Source organism: Coffea arabica, chromosome 4e (assembly GCF_036785885.1).
Source record: "Coffea arabica cultivar ET-39 chromosome 4e, Coffea Arabica ET-39 HiFi, whole genome shotgun sequence".
Lineage (NCBI taxonomy): Eukaryota > Viridiplantae > Streptophyta > Magnoliopsida > Gentianales > Rubiaceae > Coffea > Coffea arabica.
Genome location: NC_092317.1, coordinates 21,648,151 through 21,666,650, shown reverse-complemented (window position 1 = coordinate 21,666,650; position 18,500 = coordinate 21,648,151). Strand labels below are relative to the sequence as shown.

The following is an 18,500-nucleotide window of genomic DNA, read 5'->3' as shown; positions in this document are numbered from 1 at the left end:
GCATCATTTATTTATAGTATCAAGAAATTGCAAAGATCTTAAGCCCATTTCCGACTATCTAGACAAAATTACAAACCAAATGAGTAAATGAATAAAAATGGTATTCAAATTGCCTAAAATCAAATGTTCCGTGGTTACTTACACCAATCATGTATTAAGTATAAAAGCATTCTACACTAAATTATTTGCCTTCAGTTGACCCTTGATTAACACAGATTCAGGGCATCGCGCGAGGCTGAAAAAAACTAGTGTACTTAAATATTAGAATCGCGCGAGGCTGAAAAAAACTCGTGTACTTAAATATTAGAGACTAGATTTGTTTTTTTTTTCATCAAACTTTCATCAAAATTTTTTTCCATTGAAATAAGTAATGATAATCGGAACGCGGAAAATGATGCAGAACCGCCCCATTTTGTCCTTATTATCTACTTTAGTCTATATATTATCTACTACTTTAACTCTAATCACTGCCAACTGCCCGCTGCCCACTCTCCGCTCCCCACTACCCACTCACCAGTCATGCCACTCACTTCAAAGTCTCCGATATAAATAGCCCTCTCCGTCAAATTAGTTTAATTAAAATTTTTCTCTCTCTATTTTTCCCTATCTTCTCTCCGCAGATCTGATCTTCAACCGGACGACACAAGGCTACACTTCTGAGAAGGTCAGCTTTCTCTACGTTTTCAGCTGTTTTGACTTTCTAAGACTAAATGCTTACGTTTTTTGTGTAATTTATTCGGTTAATTTTCTGGTATGGATCTGGATTAAATTAGGCATTTTCCAGAGTGTTTTAGCTGTCAATTTTTGCTATACTGTTTCAGATCTAGGTTTTGACGTTGATAGTTATTACTTTACTTGCTGTGAAAGTGACTTTATCTACTCATTTTGTTTTTTTGAACTTCTTTAATTATATTAAATTAAAGAAGATGTAGCTGTGCAATTTAATCTATTTAGTTCCTGAATTGCTGGTGAGATTTTTTCTATTTGATCTTCTAATGATGGAAGATTTTCGAATTGTTGAAATATGGAGTTTTGTATAACAAAATTTTGTTACCCTGTTAGGATCTGCCAAAAGTCTGGAAGTTGCAAAACAGACGGAAAATCTGTCTATTCTTGGAAAAACAGAAATCTTGTAATGGAGTTCGTATAGCTTCTGATTTTGGTTTATCTATGGTTGGGGTCGACTTGTGAGTCTTAAGTCGAATCACTATGGACTGTAAGATAAATCCTGTTGCATTAGCGATCCAACAAGAACCACTTATGGAAGGATGAAGCTTTCTTCTTTTTACAGCTGACGGTTTTGGTGGCGTGGGTGGATAGACTAGCTTTAGGTATTTTTTTAATTTAATTTTTTTGGTTGTGATGCAAAGTTCAATCAAGAGTGTCTTGAAATTTCTACTTTTGGAGGGAGTAAACTGAGGATTTTATATAAAGGCAAATGATTGTCGATCTCCATGAGAAAGCTAAAATGGAGAAGCGGGGGATTTGCTTCATTTCCTCGGACATGAATCAGATTTTAAGCTATTAATCGAACTACTACACAATTTACTGGTACAGTGGAATTCAGTTGCTTGATCCTTTACACTTTTGGATGGTTGACTTGGGTTTTACTCTTCATTGAACTAGAAGAACCAAAGAAGAGATTGCCATCTTGTTTTGTTTCTGTTTTTGTGTTGCTTGAGCTTTCTATACAAGAATTTGATCTAACTATTCTGCTGGACATGATTAGTTTTTGTGCTAACTGTTCTTGGCCTCTGTGTTCTTATTGTGTGCTCAATGTGAAAACAGTTGCTGAGCTTGCAAAAAGATAAATTAAGAAATCATGGGTCGTGGAGTGAGCAGTGGTGGAGGACAAAGCTCTCTTGGCTACCTCTTTGGAAGTGGTGAGGCACCAAAACCTGTCACAAACAGTGCAGAAGCTCCTAAAAACCAGGCACCAGTTGAGACCAATGTGGTTTCTCTGAAGCCTACTTCTGTTGCACAACCTGTTGATGCTTCTAAGCAGATTCCTGCTGGCATCCAGGGAAACAAAGCAAACAACTATTTCCGTGCTGAAGGGCAGAATAGTGGCAACTTCCTCACTGTATGATCATATTCCTGTTCTATTATTTGGCTTGCTTCATTGAACATGTAAATATTTTCCACACTGTTTTATTTGTGCAATTTTCCTGGCAAACATGTCCCCCTAAGAAAAAGATAATTAAAGGAAAAGAAGTTCATCTTTGACAATGCCCAGAAGTTTTTTGCCCATACAGGAATTTTGCATCTACAGAAAGGTTTTGTGTTGTTCTGCTTTATTGTTTTGGGGGTGAAGAGGGAGGATGGCAGGTGGGTGATTGAATGTACTTGCAGGTGGAAGAGTTAGGAAATTGTTTTTGTGCTTTAGCATTGCCTCTCTGCAATTGTTTTTGGCTCTATTACTCTGTTATGAATTGCTCTTCCTGGATTGATCAACTTGACATACAAAGCTTTTAATTTTTTTTTAGGATCGGCCGTCTACCAAAGTCCATGCTGCCCCTGGTGGTGGATCTTCGCTGGGTTATCTGTTTGGAGGTGGCAACAACTAAATGTTGTGTATCATCAAAGATGAGATTGTTCTTCCCAAATGTCTAGGCCTCCTTTCAAATTGGGGCAAACAATATTTTCAACTGTTTGGAGACATTTTGAAATGTAATATAATCCTTTTTCTGGTTCAGTGTCAGGGACGGGATTTTAGCATTTTTATTGAACCTTTTGTTTTCATAGATGAGGAATCCCCACCCTGGCTTTTGTTTCTCTCAACTAAATCAAGTTTATCTACTGTTAACTGTTGTATTCTTCATGCTAATGATGTTTATTATTTGTGTGAATTACTAGGTGCGAGGTTCTTTAAAATTGACGTTGATCAGTTTGCTTGCTCCCTGTACGTTCCTTTTTCTCCTGTCTCCTAGAGTTACTGCTAATCCATATTCTTGACTGGATAGCATGTCTTCACAACGTAGGATGTTGCTTTTCTAGCATCACGCGTAGTAACTTCTGGGATGTTGGGCTTAACCTGGCACATATTTGCACGTCTGGTTGAAAACATGGAATCATTGCTAAAATATCGAAGAACACGTTACTGCCATGTGGAGGAGTTGCCATACTGGGGAGGATCAAATTTCAGGTAGAGATACGCATTGACGACTGCTGAAGACGTTAGAACATAACCATATCAATTTCACATACAAGTCATGGATGTAACATGTTCCAGGATGGCAGATGTGGTGAAGTCAAGCACTCGATTAACGTGTTTGATTAATTCAGTGTAATCCCAATAGTCTCTATGGTCTCACTGGTAGCGATGTCTGCATTCTGTAATTCGATCCATTTTTTTTTTCTTGTTAAATGAAGTGGCTAGGTGACATGCCTGCATCATTAAGCAATGCGCACCTCAGACTTTTTAGGAACATCATGACATCTTTCCAGATGCTGGTAATTTCGTGGCATCATGACATCTTCCCAGTTCTACTCACATTATGTGACGGTCTTCATTGACCACTTTCGATGGAGTTTCTACTCACATTGAGTCCCCTCCCCCCTCTCCCTAGAATAGACTAGCTTAGGTTATAGGAATTTTATCGTATCGACAAAAAAAAAAAAAAAGACATCTTCCTAGTTCATGATATCATGATGGTAATTTCAAGGAGAAACTACTTTTTGTGCTAAGCTAAAAGTAACATGTTGATATCTTTACATAAACTATAATATGATTTAGAGGCTGCAATTACTATTTCCATACAAGGGAAAAGTGCGTTATCATACAGCCGCAGGGTCGTGCATCTAATTATCCCGTGGAGTTTGGTGTCATCTCTTCGTACCATAGTTAATAAAGATTGTGTAATATACATTCATACGTATCATTCAAAATATTTTCTATATTTCGTACATTTCAAAAATATTTTTAAAAACATTCATACTTTTTAATTAATCGTATATAACACGTAATAAATTTTTAACATATTATAGTGTGTGAATTATACTTCAATTTTCCAAAAAATTTAAAATTTGAATAAAGATAATGACATACTTTTTGAGTTTTATATATAAAATAAGAGTGTTATATATCATACAAATGGTAGATTTATACATATTTAAGTAATGAAGTGATAAAATTTTAATAAATTTAACATCTAATAAATAAAAATAAGTTTAAAATTGGTATAAATGTACCATAGTCTTTGAAAATTATAGTAAATTTATCCAGATTTTCAGTTCCATATCTTTCAAATATGTTCGTACTATTCATGTACGAATTTATATGCATAATTATTCCAAATACGTATTTTTATGTCAAACTTTTAACCATACTTTTGCAAAAAAAAATTCCGTATAATATACATACATATAATATCTTGTATTATACCCTTCATGTATTTTACTAACTATGCTTCGTACTTTGAACCTGTTAAACTAGGACTGCAGAAAAGAAATAGAAAAAGTCCTCATTCTAATTTCTAAAGGAACAAATTTGGGTAAAGGATACAACTACCATATAACTGTAGATGTCAAGTTTGATCTCATAGATGAAGTCTGCAACCTGCACATTCCAAACCTGAGATGAAACAAGAATAAATCTGCAGTAGAACCCATATTGATGAAAAAGAGCATGCCCAAATAATGATTGAGTTGTACTAAAAGGAAGGAAATGTAGCTTGCATAAAAGTTGAGCCCCTTCGACAGAGAGCTTGAAAAGCAATTTCATCCTCATCGGGATATGCATTTGAAATGGCTATTCAAGTAATGATTAATGATATATATCATAAGCGATGAGTAACAACTAGAATTAGGAGTAAAACTGTTCCAATTCAGAAATACAACTAAAATTAGAATCCTACATAGTATACAATTGATATTGCTGAATAAGGAGCACTTGTACGACTGGCAGCAAATCCACTAGTTAGCAATGGAGATTTCAAGGAATCACCATAGATGTACAATTGGTTAGTGTTTACTTTGGAATGTCCTAAACCGATATCAAAAAAGAATGTTGTCAACTTCAGTAACTGATTGTGCGGGATGGTCCTTCATGAGGAGAAAATCTTACAAAATTCTGCCACCTGCCTTGATAGAGAAGAAGAATTAATCATATTATCCCAGCTTGTAACTGAATATGTCACATTTCCCAATAATGCTTGCAAAAATCTTACAAAATGCTTGCAATTGACTTGCAGCATAATTTAATGCAGGTTATTATAAATATCTTGCTCTGCACATGCACAAAAATTAGCTCAAATTTGCAGAATGACTTCAGTTTGCAGTACATATTCAGCTATGTATTTCTGACTTCAATTCTCCCGTTTATCAAAACAATGTAAGCAATACTGCACCCTAACCTAGCCATGAGGTTTATATCAAAACTTATTTTCAGCACTGACAAAATTCCAGATATCCAGTCCGTCATCTTAGAGTCTAAGATTCAATTTTCCTATACAAAGCGCATTGACTGATAAAGAACCATAAAGGTTTCAGTATACTATCAGTTTAGAAAATTTACAGACTTGTACCATCGTAAATGAACAAATTAAATAGAATGAAGTCTGTAACAATATGTCCCATTTATGACACATCTAAGCTTATAAAAGTGAATGGACACTCATGGCAGACCTGTGCGTATGTCATAAATCTCACCTACACCATGCCATATCAGTCACCCATCCAAACACAGACACACATAGACAAACATATAAGAAATATTAACAAATTTTAAATTTTAATAACATCCCAATAAAATTTTAAATTTTAAAAACACCTCAAATTTTTAAATTTTAAAAACATCCCCAAAAACACCTAATCCAAATGGATCATCTACAGCAGAAAGTTTTTCAAATGCAATGCTACAGTAAAGTTTTTGAAAAACACCCCGTAAAAACACCACCATCCTTACAGACCTTTGTCACACCATATTCTTTGAACCCCTTTGTTCAGTGATTCTCGTTTTCCATTTTTAAGAGCCCAATACTTTATTTCGTATAGTGAATAAAAGAAGTTAGAGATTCTTTCTGCTAAATATAGTTCTGACCTTCTGCTCTGTGTCACTTGGACTCGAGTACAGGCGTCCGATTCAGGTATGTGTCTAAGTGTCTAATTCGTCAACCATCTAAAATTAGGATACGGGGACACTTCTAAAGCCTTAGACATGGGTATGTGGGTATGGCAAAATTTCTGGTAAATATATGAATTATACAGTACAGCCAACATACAAGTCATAGCTCACTAAGGGTTGGATAATTCTAAATTAACCAAGAAGTCATAGCTCAAGAAGATTCTAGTTTAATAAGGACTCCAATGCAACAAGTCTTCTACATCTATCAGTTTTCTCACCCAGGTCTTCTCCTCTTGCTTCGACATCAGACCTCACAAAGTCAAAAGTGTCCAAAAATTTTTCAAAGTGACGGACACATATCCCATACCAGCACCAGTGTCGTGTCATGTCGACATGGGTGCTTTGGGATCAAATGAAGAGTCTGACTAACATAGCTTCTGCTCTGTCAAGTCTTAACTTCATTATCCTTTGGTGTTAACTGCATTATGCAAGACTCAAAAATGGGGTAAACTAGATGACAAAAGGAATCCAACATGTCATCTCAAAAATAAGATGAAAAAGAATGGCTCTCAGTGAGGGAGAGCAGCTGGATGTATTTCTGGTTGGAGAGTTCACATTTTCTTTTGTCATGACACTGACAGCTAGCTTTTGATGCTTCTAATTGGACTCTTAGTATTAGCTCAAATTAAATGGTGCAACTTTACTTAAACCTTTCAGACCAAAATGTCAAATATAGAAGGGATTTACATGCCAAAACATGTATCAGCTCGGCCATGTAAGTTTCAAACATTTTAATCTGTATGCTTAGAATTACTTCAAATATCTCTATTTCAGTTTGTAGCTATTAAACATTTTCTAAAATACAAGTCAGCCAACAACTGTTGTGTTCCTTCTCTCTCCTTTGTTTCACTGCAAAGCCACTGGCATCTTCAAACTGTATACAGAGAGTAAAACTTGTCTACAACAATGCTCAAGTCAACAATATCATGTCTAACAACCACTTAAGATATCGTCAGCAGACATCAGGGTAGACATAGGTTTGAGAGGCATTAATTAGCCTGTAATGCAGAAAAAAATATGTTTGACTTGAATCTCTGCAGAAGATATTCTTGTTGATCATTTCATTCGAGGCATTCAGTCATTCCAGAAACCTTGAAAAGTGTCATTAGCAGTAAACTTCTGTCACAAGAATACACATTTTATCAATATACTATAATTCCTTATTGGGTGTATGCTTTATAATAATCCTAAAAGCTAACACCCAAAGGATTGTTTATTTCCCAAAGAGTTCTGCATTTTCTTTAAATTTGGTTTTTAAGCTTCTCAACCTTTTCTCTTTTTTCATTAAACTTAAGCACCCTTGCGTGCATCCATATCAAGTTCAGTAGCTCCCTTCCAGCAACTTTATGCCTTCCTTTGTGCGCTCATCATCAGAGGAAGATTGATGACAAGTCCTATCATATTGCAACGGGACAAGGGCATCACAAACAAATGACAAATCTTGGTGCAAAAGCTACTGCAGAGCTGGAAAGAGACAGATATACAAGACTATATACTTCAGGACCAATTCATCATTGTAAACCTCATGAATATACTTTACAAGGTTCTTAGTAGTAGTGGAAACTTAGACGAATGCCAAAGATCTGATCAAGAGTCTCAGATGTAGTGGTAACCCATCTCTAATTTCTAATGGCAATCAGTTGATCAACTTCAAATATGAGATATTATTTGTTGCATAAAAGACAAATGTTGCCAAATACAAGTACTATCCATGATGCAGATGCTGAAGATTGAGATAAATTATTGGGCTTGGTTTTTGAAGCACTTTTAATTTGGTTTATCTCATGTTGATGATAATGTTTTTGGTTTCAAGGTCTTATTTGTTATTAAGACTCTATTTTCTTTCTTTTCACTGGAACATTTCCAAAATGGTACACATTGGCCTAGCCATTTCAACAATTCACCAGTAACCAGCTTGAAACCAAGTTCCTCTAGTTCTTCCTCAATTTCAAGGTGGATTGGGGTGGTGGGGGAACAAGTACAAAATCGGGTAATGCTAGGAAAACCTTCAAGTGAGTAGATCTAGGACACAGGGTCGGACCCTTGAAAATCAAGCCTGTCTGGTCCATGTTAAGAACCAATCCGAAATGTTGAGCTAGTGCCTTCATTTTACTTTCCATGCTGTTTGGTATTCCTTTAATTTCAAATTTGTATCACACAATATTCATTTTAATCAACATGAGTTGGTCTGAACCTCAAACTGGAAAGGTGACCATCAACATTTTCTATTTGCCCTTGGTGAGCTTGTTTAGACATAATATGGTAATTCCTGCAGGTCAAGTTTAAAATATGTTGAACTCAGAGATTTCCATTTCTGATGATGTAGGATTTGTGTGTTGTAAGATAGTGAGGCCCTCAGAATGGAACTTTTCTGTCAGAGTTCATCTTTTCTTGTTGGTCGGGTCGGTCTTTGCTTTCTTAAATTTTAGTTCAGGGAAAAAAAATTAACAGTGGTACTTTAAAGTAGACACATTTATTCTTTGGTGTACCATCACTGGTACTCCAATAATAACTCTTCTACTTGATCTCTAGTTTCTAAAGTGAATCTATGTACACAATAATTTTGATTAACAAACAGAGAAGTGATACATGAATGCTTGTTCCAGTAGATCTGAGGAGTATGGAACATATCATATTCAATATCACAAATTTCAAATGCAACTTCTTCTCAAATCATCTGCAATTGAGAAATAAAGAGACCTAAATCAGACTTCAGATGTCATGTCAGTATTGTTTAGGCCCCATTGGTTTGCAGCTTGATTTCGATTATATGGGATATCATTTCTGACTCATAAAATTGCCAGGGAAAATCCCTGAATCATCATAAAAATGGCATAATAAGGTACACTATTGACTCTACACATGCTAATGCTTTTCCTCTGAGGAGAAAAGCAGAGACGGAGATGGGAGGTGGCAGGAGGTTGGCAATGGATGAACATTATCAAATTCTAAAATTTTTGAAATGTCATACAATCTAATATTTAGGACTCTGATTTCCAGAAATTTTGAACATTTTCCCACTTTTAAGTTTCCTTTACATGGAGTACCTTAAATCCCAAGGCAATGTGCATACAAAGCCACAAATACCTGAGTTGAGAGTTCACATGTACTTCAATTACCAAATCTTTCTGACTTGGAAACTATTTATGGTGTAGAATTGGACAGTCAAATGTGCTACTGGTAGATTATTTATCCCTTGAATGGAGACAGAAGACAAGATTTAGATCAACAAAATAGTGCACAAACTGCAAACTCAGACCCAAATCCATGTTGTACAATCAGATCATCTGACAGTCCAAAAACTAAGAATCCAGACACATTCTTTAAGATATATCTACCAAGTGCCCTAGTAGCCATATAATAGAATTCAAGGACCAAAGAAAGTCTTATGCATTAAGCTTGCATAATTTCTATGAAGTAGTAAAAATATCCTGGTTGCCTTGATCAGAAACATAAGCAACTGGTGCTGTGTTACCTTAGTTTAAGGGTCAAGTCACACATTCCTTTGCTGTGGAAACGCAATCTTCTGGCAACTCACTGCTGGGGTGTGGCAAATTATTTAGCCCATTAGTCTTTATTTTCACATCTAGTGCTGCTGAAGGCTTTACAGCTCCAACCTGTTGATGGACAAAAACAGAAATGACATTTCCAAAGCATTTTTTACCATACTAACATCAAAGGAACTAAAGAAATAGAGTGATCAAAATCAATTAGATACACAAGGTTCAAGTCTAGCAAAGAGTGCTTCAGACTTCAAAAGGCAAAACCAACCACCGTTGCTAATTAGCTATTCTATGTGCATGAATAGGTTTTGATAAGTCAATATCATTAATAGGTGCCAAGCAGAGCAACCTGTCGTCAAAACTTGATTGGCAACCAAATGACAAATTTGCCCAAACAGGCATCAGATGGTGAGAGCAATGTTGCAGTTGATCCATCTGTTTCTAAGTCTTCTGACATTTTCTATTCCAGCCTTCTTACACAAAATTTCTACTGTTGAAGTCATGGAGGAATTCAGTATCAAATTGGGTGGAGAACTGACACATAAGTAGTTTTTTTTTTCTCCCTTTCGTCCTGTCCAATCAAATTGGCACATTAACATACCGAGATCAGAGCATTAGAGAAATACAAATCATGGCTCAATTCAACTCAAGAAATCCTTCTCCCTACTAGTTGAGTTTCATACATGAATATTTGCCTTCATTCATCGTAGGACAAATTTCAATTTGTACCGACAGGAGTTGCCATGTCTCTTTTTTCTTACTTCACGAAGATCATATTCTCGTCTTGTACCAGAAAATAATGCTGGTCTTTCAATTATGGAGGACAGTTTGACTATTAGTTTGTTCTATAATGTTTAACTCAAATAAAATCATCTTAATCAATTTCTATGATTTTATCCTCGATGATTCCACTTCAGCGGGTCAACCATCAATAGGATTGATTGCTTTCAAGAATGACTTGGCCGCATGCATGAATGAAATGACACAATTTCCCAGAATGTCAATAATGTGAGGTTTGAAAATTTTCAATCTAAAAAGAGCAGTCCACATGACAAAAGAAAGGCAAGGCATAACCTCAAGGAACAGTAAAGCCTCAGCAGGTTCTTGAATCTTCATTTCAGTTGCAACAGCTTCCAACTGAGCCTCAGGTGGACATGCATTCTCCTGCACCACACCATGTGCCTGTATAACATCTTTGACTTTATGCTCTACGGGTCTTGTTATATTTGATGTGGTTTGATCACCATTTACCGTAGCTCCATCAGTTTCCACAGCTGCTACTTTCCTTCAATGAGAACATGGAGAAATATTTTGATGAAAATTTCAGGAAAGTTTCTATACGTGATATCCGCTATTCATGTCCGGCCCATCAATAAATAAATAAATAACAGCTAACAATCCTGACCTAGTAGAATCATCGACTTCCATGCTATTTATTGGCTTATTGCGAAACAATAATCCGTGAAGAGGCTTTCCATCGATAAAAGTTTCAATTGTGTAGCCATCTGCAAAGCTTTTAGTAACCCTGGCTTCAAATGTCTTCTTCCCACCAGCAGTCTGGTATTGGTTCTGATGGATGTTCTGTAAGTCTGCAATTGGATAAATGCATTTTTAAAGCAAATTAACATCTTCCAATAACTATTTTTGCATAGCAAACCATTAGACAAGGTATTGAATAAGCACTGACTTGCCAGATATTCACACAGTGCTGATGAAGCAAATTAGTTTGTTGACAAAACACTTCCAAGTATGCATGCACACAACATGACAGAAGTCACAGAACAGATTCTAAGCTAGAGATATCCAAGTCTTCTAAAAACCTAAAGGTTACCTAACTCATCATTCTATTGGCAGCACTAGGGGTGCAGAGAAATCGAGTAGCTTGAATCGAGCTCGCGAGTAGCTTGATTAGGTATTCGACTCGAGCTTGATCGGATTCGATCTCGAGTCGATCTCGAGCTACTCGCTACAGGAAACGAGTCGAGTTCGAGTAGTTAGAAGGAAGAATTGTTAGCTCGTCGAGTAGCTTGATTGTGTATTGTATGTTATTTTAGTTATCAATTTACTCTTTTAGGTTTGTTAGCTAGTCTATTTACGGGCTTAACCAGTTATGTTGTAGTAATAATGAAGGGTGAATAAGTAATTTTGGCTTGAGAAATGTGATGAAATGATGAAAACTAAAAACGAAAACTGAAAACTCCTTGGTCCTTCCTTCCGTCGTCCTTCATTCTTCTTCGTCCTCTTCAGTAGCTCAGCTTCAGTCTCAAATCTCAATCCCTCATTCTCTCAACTGTTACACGTCGCAAGGCAGCCGCGACATCAGCAGTTAAGCACTTAAGCTAATCTTCCCTCTTCCTTCTCCTGGAGCTCAAAATGGAGTAGATAGCAGCGGTGGGCAGCCGACCTTTGAGCGAGGGATTAAATTAATCAAAACCCACCAATTTCAACAGCTGCATTTGACAAATTGAGGTACTTATTTGTGCATATCTGTAGTAAATATGTGCATTATGAGGTTAAATTTTGTAAATGTAATATTAATTTTTAATATCGAAACCCTATTGCAAAAGAGTTTCAGTTGATTCCTTTGCTGTCTTTTACGCAGTCCTCTTTTCTCCATTCTTTTTGGTTTATGGTAGAGAAGGGTCCACCCAATCTGTGTCTGTGTGTGCTTTAAGCACAAAAGAAAGCACATTTGAATCTTGATCAGATCAGTAACTATTTGCTTTCTTTTTTGTATAATAAGGATGCATTTCCTGTGAGAAAATTAGAACAAAGGAGCAGGAAAATGCCTTCCCCAGTTTTACCTACTTTGATGTGGGGTAGAAAGCAAAAGCTTTAGTATAGCATCAGCTGTTGTCATTGCTGATTAGCTAGAAACAAATGCTGTCATCGATCTCGAGTACTCGACTCGATAGTGAGCTCGAATGCAACTCGAGCTCGATTGAGTCGAGTTCGAGCCTGCTCATTTTATTCTCGAGTCGATTCCGATCTTAATTTCCCGAGCTTGCTCGAGCTCGAGCTCTGGTGGATGGCGTCGAGTTCGAGCTCGAGTACGTCACTACTCGAGCTCGACTCGGCTCGATTTCACCCCTAGGCAGCACTAGGTGATGATGCTTACATCTTCCAGATGACAATGGTTAAAAAGCAGCCAAGGTGCTAAATAAAATTTGGGACAACATAAAACTTAACCATTCTAGATGTACTTGGGTCCAAGCCAGCACATGGACACCTGTCCACTCTTCGATGGTAGCAGATATACAACCAAGCAGCAACAAAGATTTGATGCTCAAATATGTATTGTTCAAAATTAAAAGACAATGATTCTTTGCAGTAACATTTCTATACAGTGACTTCCAAGAGTGCCTCACTGTTCCTTCCAACCATACCAAAGAGCAGTTCTTGCACAAATGAGTTAAGATCTATAACTTATACTGTTGAATGGTTCGTTCATCAATTCTATAATTTATTAGTTCAGGTTGCCTCCATTTCTTAAGGAGAATTTTGTCATCATGTTATTGCCGTTTTTAAGAAAAACGTTGTCAAGTTTGAAACTCAACAGGCAGGAAAAAAATCAAGGTTTAAAGCTGAGCATATTGTCAAACATTCCACCCAAAAAAAAGGCCTACATATCAAGTCATTTTCAAATTCAAGCCTTAAGTTCAGCTCTGATAATTGACCAACTATGAGTTCTAATCCTATGGTGCAAAATGCTGCGAAAAGGAGTGGTCGTCAACCACTGTACACTGCTTCCCCTCTGAGTTCATTTTCTGCATTCAGACCTACATATCAATATGAACCCAACAAACCGCAATTGTGAAGTGCACACATCCTGTCATCTTTATCCAACCACCATAGACCAGAGACATAGCCTGCTACCCTTTTTACCTTACTTTTCATGACCTAGTTACTGCTCCAAAGACTCCTAAGAACTTCAAGGAATCAGATTTAGATGAATCCCAATTCCTTATCTGATTTTTTTTTATGCGAAGAAATAGCAACAACTGAAGAAACTTAATACTCTACGTGTAAAATAAACTAGTCAAAAAAATGCAAGATGGCATAGAAGAAAATTTTACCAAGAAGGAATAAAATAGATCTTACTTGGTTGGACATAACTAGTGACATGCATAGGCTGGTGAGTAGCAGCAATACCCTCAGCTGTTACAAGAGGATTTTGTTCTTGACATCTCAACTTCAGCTGTTTCCTCATAGACAGCTTCTCCAGCCTTCTCTCTTCTCGCCCATATTCCCTAGTCAGCCCTGATAGTAATTACCACATCCAAAAACTAACACTCAATTATAGAATAATCAAAGCAATCCAAGAAGAATGGCTACAAATTATGAATTGAAAACGAGAGAGGAAAGAAACAAACCTGTGTATAAGTAATACATATCTGCCAGAGCTTCAAGATTCTTATTGCAACCACCCATGAATACAAGCACACCTCCCATATATGGATCCAAAACTTCCCCAGCCATGGAAAATCTGGCAGAAGGACCCTCACCAGTAGCCATTACTTTGGTCCATGCACCATTCTCTGCATGAGTTTTGCAACAAAGAAACATTACAAAATGATAGAAACAGATATTCTCCAGCGTTTTGTGGCAGAAAAGTTAAAATTTGTTGTTCACTATTGTTCACTGATGCCTTATGTGAAGAGTGATATCAGAAAACAGATGTTCCTTGCGTTCTATCATGCCACGCTAGAAGAAACAGTTTCCACTAATTATTAATCATCACATCTTGGATAATGGCATTAATTAAACTTATAGCATCTGCAGTTGGATGTTTATCACAGAGGTTAGGACCATCGTTTTAGGTTCTTAGTTAAACTTGGATGGGATGACATAAATGCAAGTGAAAATTTTCTGATACTGAGATATTAGGACCAGATAGAAATGAGGCTTAGTTCATCTGACAATGTTTAAGCTCCTAGATCTACTTAGATGTAGATAGAATCATATACAAAAGGTAGACTTATACTAGACCAATTAACTAAGCCTGTTTGCTAACTTCTATGACATAACCATTACCTTCAAGTGTACCTTCAGCCAACAAGCTTCAATGCAACATATGTTTCAGTGATTTGTTTACAAAAGTCTGGCATTCATATTATGTCCCAGGCAGGGGGGAGGAACAGGAAAAAGAAGCTTCATTGATTATTGGTTTTCAACCAAACACATATGAACAGCCATGCTACAAGAAACTGTATTGGGTAGAGGCAATCTTTTAGAATGAATTTCCTCTTCTTTTTTTCTCTTTTATCACAAAGTAGTCATATGCCTGCTTTTATCTACCACACCAAATGTATAAACAGAAAAAGAATACATACTTTTTTTTTTCAACTTGCCTCTCCGTCCAACAACAATAAAAACCTAGGTAGTTTCAAGAATAAATTTTACTAATAAAGCATCATGGTCCTTTATTGGCAGGGAGGTAAAATTAGCAGATACGTGTAGATAAAAGTAATGTATCATGACATTAAACATACCCATATCAAGAACATAAACATCATCATACAGATTCTGCTCATCAGAGAAACCCCCAAACACAAACAAGTACTTGCCCAAGGCAACAGTTGTATGTCCAGCCCGAGGTGGCAGCAATTGGCCTGTGGTGTTCAACTTGCACCAAACAAGACTATCTATTTAAAGGGAAATACAAAATAATAGTGTCAAATGGCAACACAGATTTTTGAAAAAAATGTGAAAGTCAAGTTTATTCTTCTCTTATTTCAACAAAATGGACGGCTAATTCAGCCATACCTGCATCAAGTATATGAACATCTGACAGATAGTAATCAGAAACGTCTTCACCACCAATCACAATGATTTTATTCTTCCAAGACGAACAGGTATGACTATCTCGCTTACTTGGTGGAGTACCAGATGGCTCAACACGTTTCCAAAAAAATGTCTCTGCAAATCATGGGCAAAAAATGAACATATTTCTCGACCACTGCTGATAGATGATTCTTTTTACTAACTTTCTATTCAATGCCAAAGCAGAATGTTTGAATTCAGCACATAACGATAAATTTCAAGTTTTTCCTGTAATGATTATATGAGTCATATCTAACATACAGATGACATACAAAATTCTAAATAGCCAGTTTCAGTACTGTACAGAAAATTAAATATTTTTATCTGAGGGGTCTGGATTTTATTATCTCTAATAATGACAAGCTGAGTGTGAAGATAACCCCGGTCAAAGCAAAAATCAACAATTTTACACGTATAATCAGTTCAATGTGTCAACAAAACATGAAATGAAAATAAGAATTGCACCTGTATTTAATATGTAAACATCATCATAGTACTTTTCAAGACCATCATATTTGCCACATCCACCAAAGATGAAGAGTCTTTTACCAATAAGTGCTGCACTATGGCCTTCCCTAGGTGCCGGTCCATCACCTCTGACACTTGGTGAGATCCATGTATTTGATGCTAAGAGAAGTGAACATGGCACTAATGGTTAGCCTATAAAATTAAACTAATTGTAGAACCATATGAATCAAATTAATTACCAAAATGTTTATCATGTTAAAATACTTGTAACAAAATATATAAGTGTGCTTAACTAATCCACACCATTGAAATCAAACTAGTTACAAAATATGTATTGAATGTACTTAACTACTTAGACAACAACTGGATGATTACGATCTCATAGTCCCTTCATTTAAAAATAGAGGTCAAATTTTGACAGGGAATCATTAAGGAGGGTTGAAATCATAAAGTCAAAATGAAAGTGGGAACATATGCTGTCACTAAATTAATTAATTGGAGAACTAAGGGAAATTAGAAAACATGTATTACTCTCTCTTTTGGGGTTATGAAGTAATTGAAACAAATTTAATAGCCTAAAAGCTACACCTTTTAAAATAGGAAGAATTGATACTATTACTTACCCAATTAAAAACAGAAACAATGACAGTATTTTGGTTCGTACCAAAAAAAAAAAATTGACAGTATTTTGGTACAACCTAAAAATCAGAAATGACATCCACTTATAACAAAATGCCTAACTCCTTCCTGAACTACAAATTCAATAAGAAATGATAAGCTCACAGACTTAATAACTATTTCCAGGTTGATGTGGATGACAAGAGTACAAGTGTCCATAGAAATACATCTTGCTATAGATTCTCGTAAAGCATACTAGATATTTGGGTAGTTTATATAGTAGTGAACTCTTTATCCTACAGGAGCAGAGTACCTAACAAAATAATGAAAATTACTTAAAAACCATAGCCTGGTCTGAGTGTCCCAGTATAGGGCAATTTTCAGCAAAAGAACACAATTACAATATGGGGTACGTAAAACATAAGAAAAAACAATTATTTTCCCAGAAACTAAACTCAGCATGAACACAATCTTAGAGTAAAAGACTAGAATGGAAATTAGGAGAAATGGCAAGAATAACGCACAGGTGTCCAATATTTGCAAATCGCCAAGAGGACTTCTCCCATCAGTCCCCCCAAATACAAAAAGGTTATCTCCCACTGTGGTACAACTGTGGCTGTCCCTCGGGGCAGGTAGTACACCATTCATCGCCGGCTCATTCCATGTCCTAGAAACTGGTAGAATACATATAATATAAGCTAACTGAAATATCTCAACAACAGCTTTCTGCAGCTTAAAAGTAATATTAAATGAAAAACTAAGATAAACAATTTCAATTATCTCCCAAACACCAATATTACCAAAATCTAGATTTCAGGAACGGCAAAATCAGAGTGACGGATAAAGCACTAAATGTTACCAATGCACAAATTTAACCACAGTACACGAAATTGAAAGACAGACAAAATACCAACAAGAAAAACACCAAATTCTCAAGTACCCTTTAAGTATTAACAGTAAAGCCCCAGAAAAATCCGGCCCCAAGCCAGAATAAAAGCAAATTCCAATATAAAAAACAACCCTAGGCAAAGAGTTGCTGGTTAATTGCACCCTCAAATAATAGACTAATGAGCAGCTTAAACCTTTAACCACAACGTGTAAACACACTAATATAGTAATTGGAAACCCAAAAATGGTATACATACTAAAATATCCAAAAAAGAAAAAAGAAAAAAAAATAGAAAAATAGAAAAACCACCTGTGTCAAAGACATGAACTTTGTTAGTCTGACAGTTATCTTTTCCATACCCTCCAAAAACGTAGAGAAGCTTCCCTCCTTTAATGGCGTTGCAGGTGTGGCCCCACCTCTTCCCAGGTCCAACACCTTCTTCTACCTGCAACTTTTCCCATCTCATTTTTGTGGGTTGAGGCTGAATGATTCAATAGAGAGGCCTAAAAACTCAAGAAAGTGAGAGTTTTTTACAGGAAGAAAAAAGTGAAAAAATCAGATATTACTAATAATCAAGAAGATAATCAAGAAGAAGTGGAAAAAGATGGGAATTTTATGGGTTTCATTCTGATTTTCTTTTTTTCTTTAAAAAATTAGGATTTGGGTTTATGGGGTGGTGCTGCTGCAGATAATCAAGTGTCTTTTTTTTTTTTAAGGACAGACAATCAAGTGTTGGTTCATGCAGAGACATCTAACAAGTGTCATCATTTTAATTTCATTTTTTATAAAAAAAAATTAGGATTTGGGTTTATGGAGTGGTGGTGCCGCTGATAATAAAGCGTCGTTCATGCAGAGACATCGTACAAGTGTCACAGTTTCACAGTCTCCTTGGGCTAGGCTTTTTACTGAAGTTTAGTTTCCTTTGGTAATTTTGTTTGTTTGGCAGATTTAGGGCCCATTTGGGGTGCAATAGTTTATTGAGAAGTATTTTCTAATAGAATTTTTAATAAAAGTACTTATTAACTGTTTAAATGTTTTTAAATCTATTGTTTGAAAACATAATTCAATAAATATT

At 36.1% G+C, this 18,500-nt stretch overlaps 2 protein-coding genes across 9 annotated transcripts; one reads left to right on the top strand and one right to left on the bottom strand.

Moving 5' to 3' along the window:
- Positions 1-470: 470 nt before the first annotated feature.
- LOC113719225 (protein SPIRAL1-like 2) lies at positions 471-2,849 on the top strand. The gene is made up of 3 exons (XM_027244374.2): positions 471-664; positions 1,789-2,083; positions 2,487-2,849. Exons 2-3 carry the CDS (start codon positions 1,823-1,825, stop codon positions 2,565-2,567), a joined length of 342 nt encoding a protein of 113 aa, XP_027100175.1. The 5' UTR covers positions 471-664; positions 1,789-1,822; the 3' UTR covers positions 2,568-2,849.
- A 1,623-nt stretch (positions 2,850-4,472) lies between these two features.
- Positions 4,473-18,267, bottom strand: LOC113719541 (protein GLUTELIN PRECURSOR ACCUMULATION 3). Of its 8 annotated transcripts, none has more exons than XM_072047795.1 (11): positions 17,735-18,267; positions 17,061-17,210; positions 15,916-16,077; positions 15,394-15,546; positions 15,120-15,272; positions 14,001-14,165; positions 13,729-13,887; positions 11,033-11,216; positions 10,702-10,912; positions 9,600-9,741; positions 4,473-4,573 (listed from the first exon to the last, which is right to left on the bottom strand). In XM_072047795.1, the coding sequence occupies exons 1-10, from the start codon at positions 17,889-17,891 to the stop codon at positions 9,613-9,615; spliced, it is 1,623 nt and encodes a 540-aa protein (XP_071903896.1). In that variant the 5' UTR covers positions 17,892-18,267; the 3' UTR covers positions 4,473-4,573; positions 9,600-9,612. The 8 variants fall into 8 exon arrangements, 7 of the variants coding, with proteins under 7 accessions (XP_071903896.1, XP_071903897.1, XP_027100564.1 ...); XM_072047796.1 differs by having other exon boundaries at positions 4,473-4,558; XM_027244763.2 differs by lacking the exon at positions 4,473-4,573 and adding an exon at positions 4,748-5,082 and having other exon boundaries at positions 17,735-18,266.
- Positions 18,268-18,500: the final 233 nt, after the last annotated feature.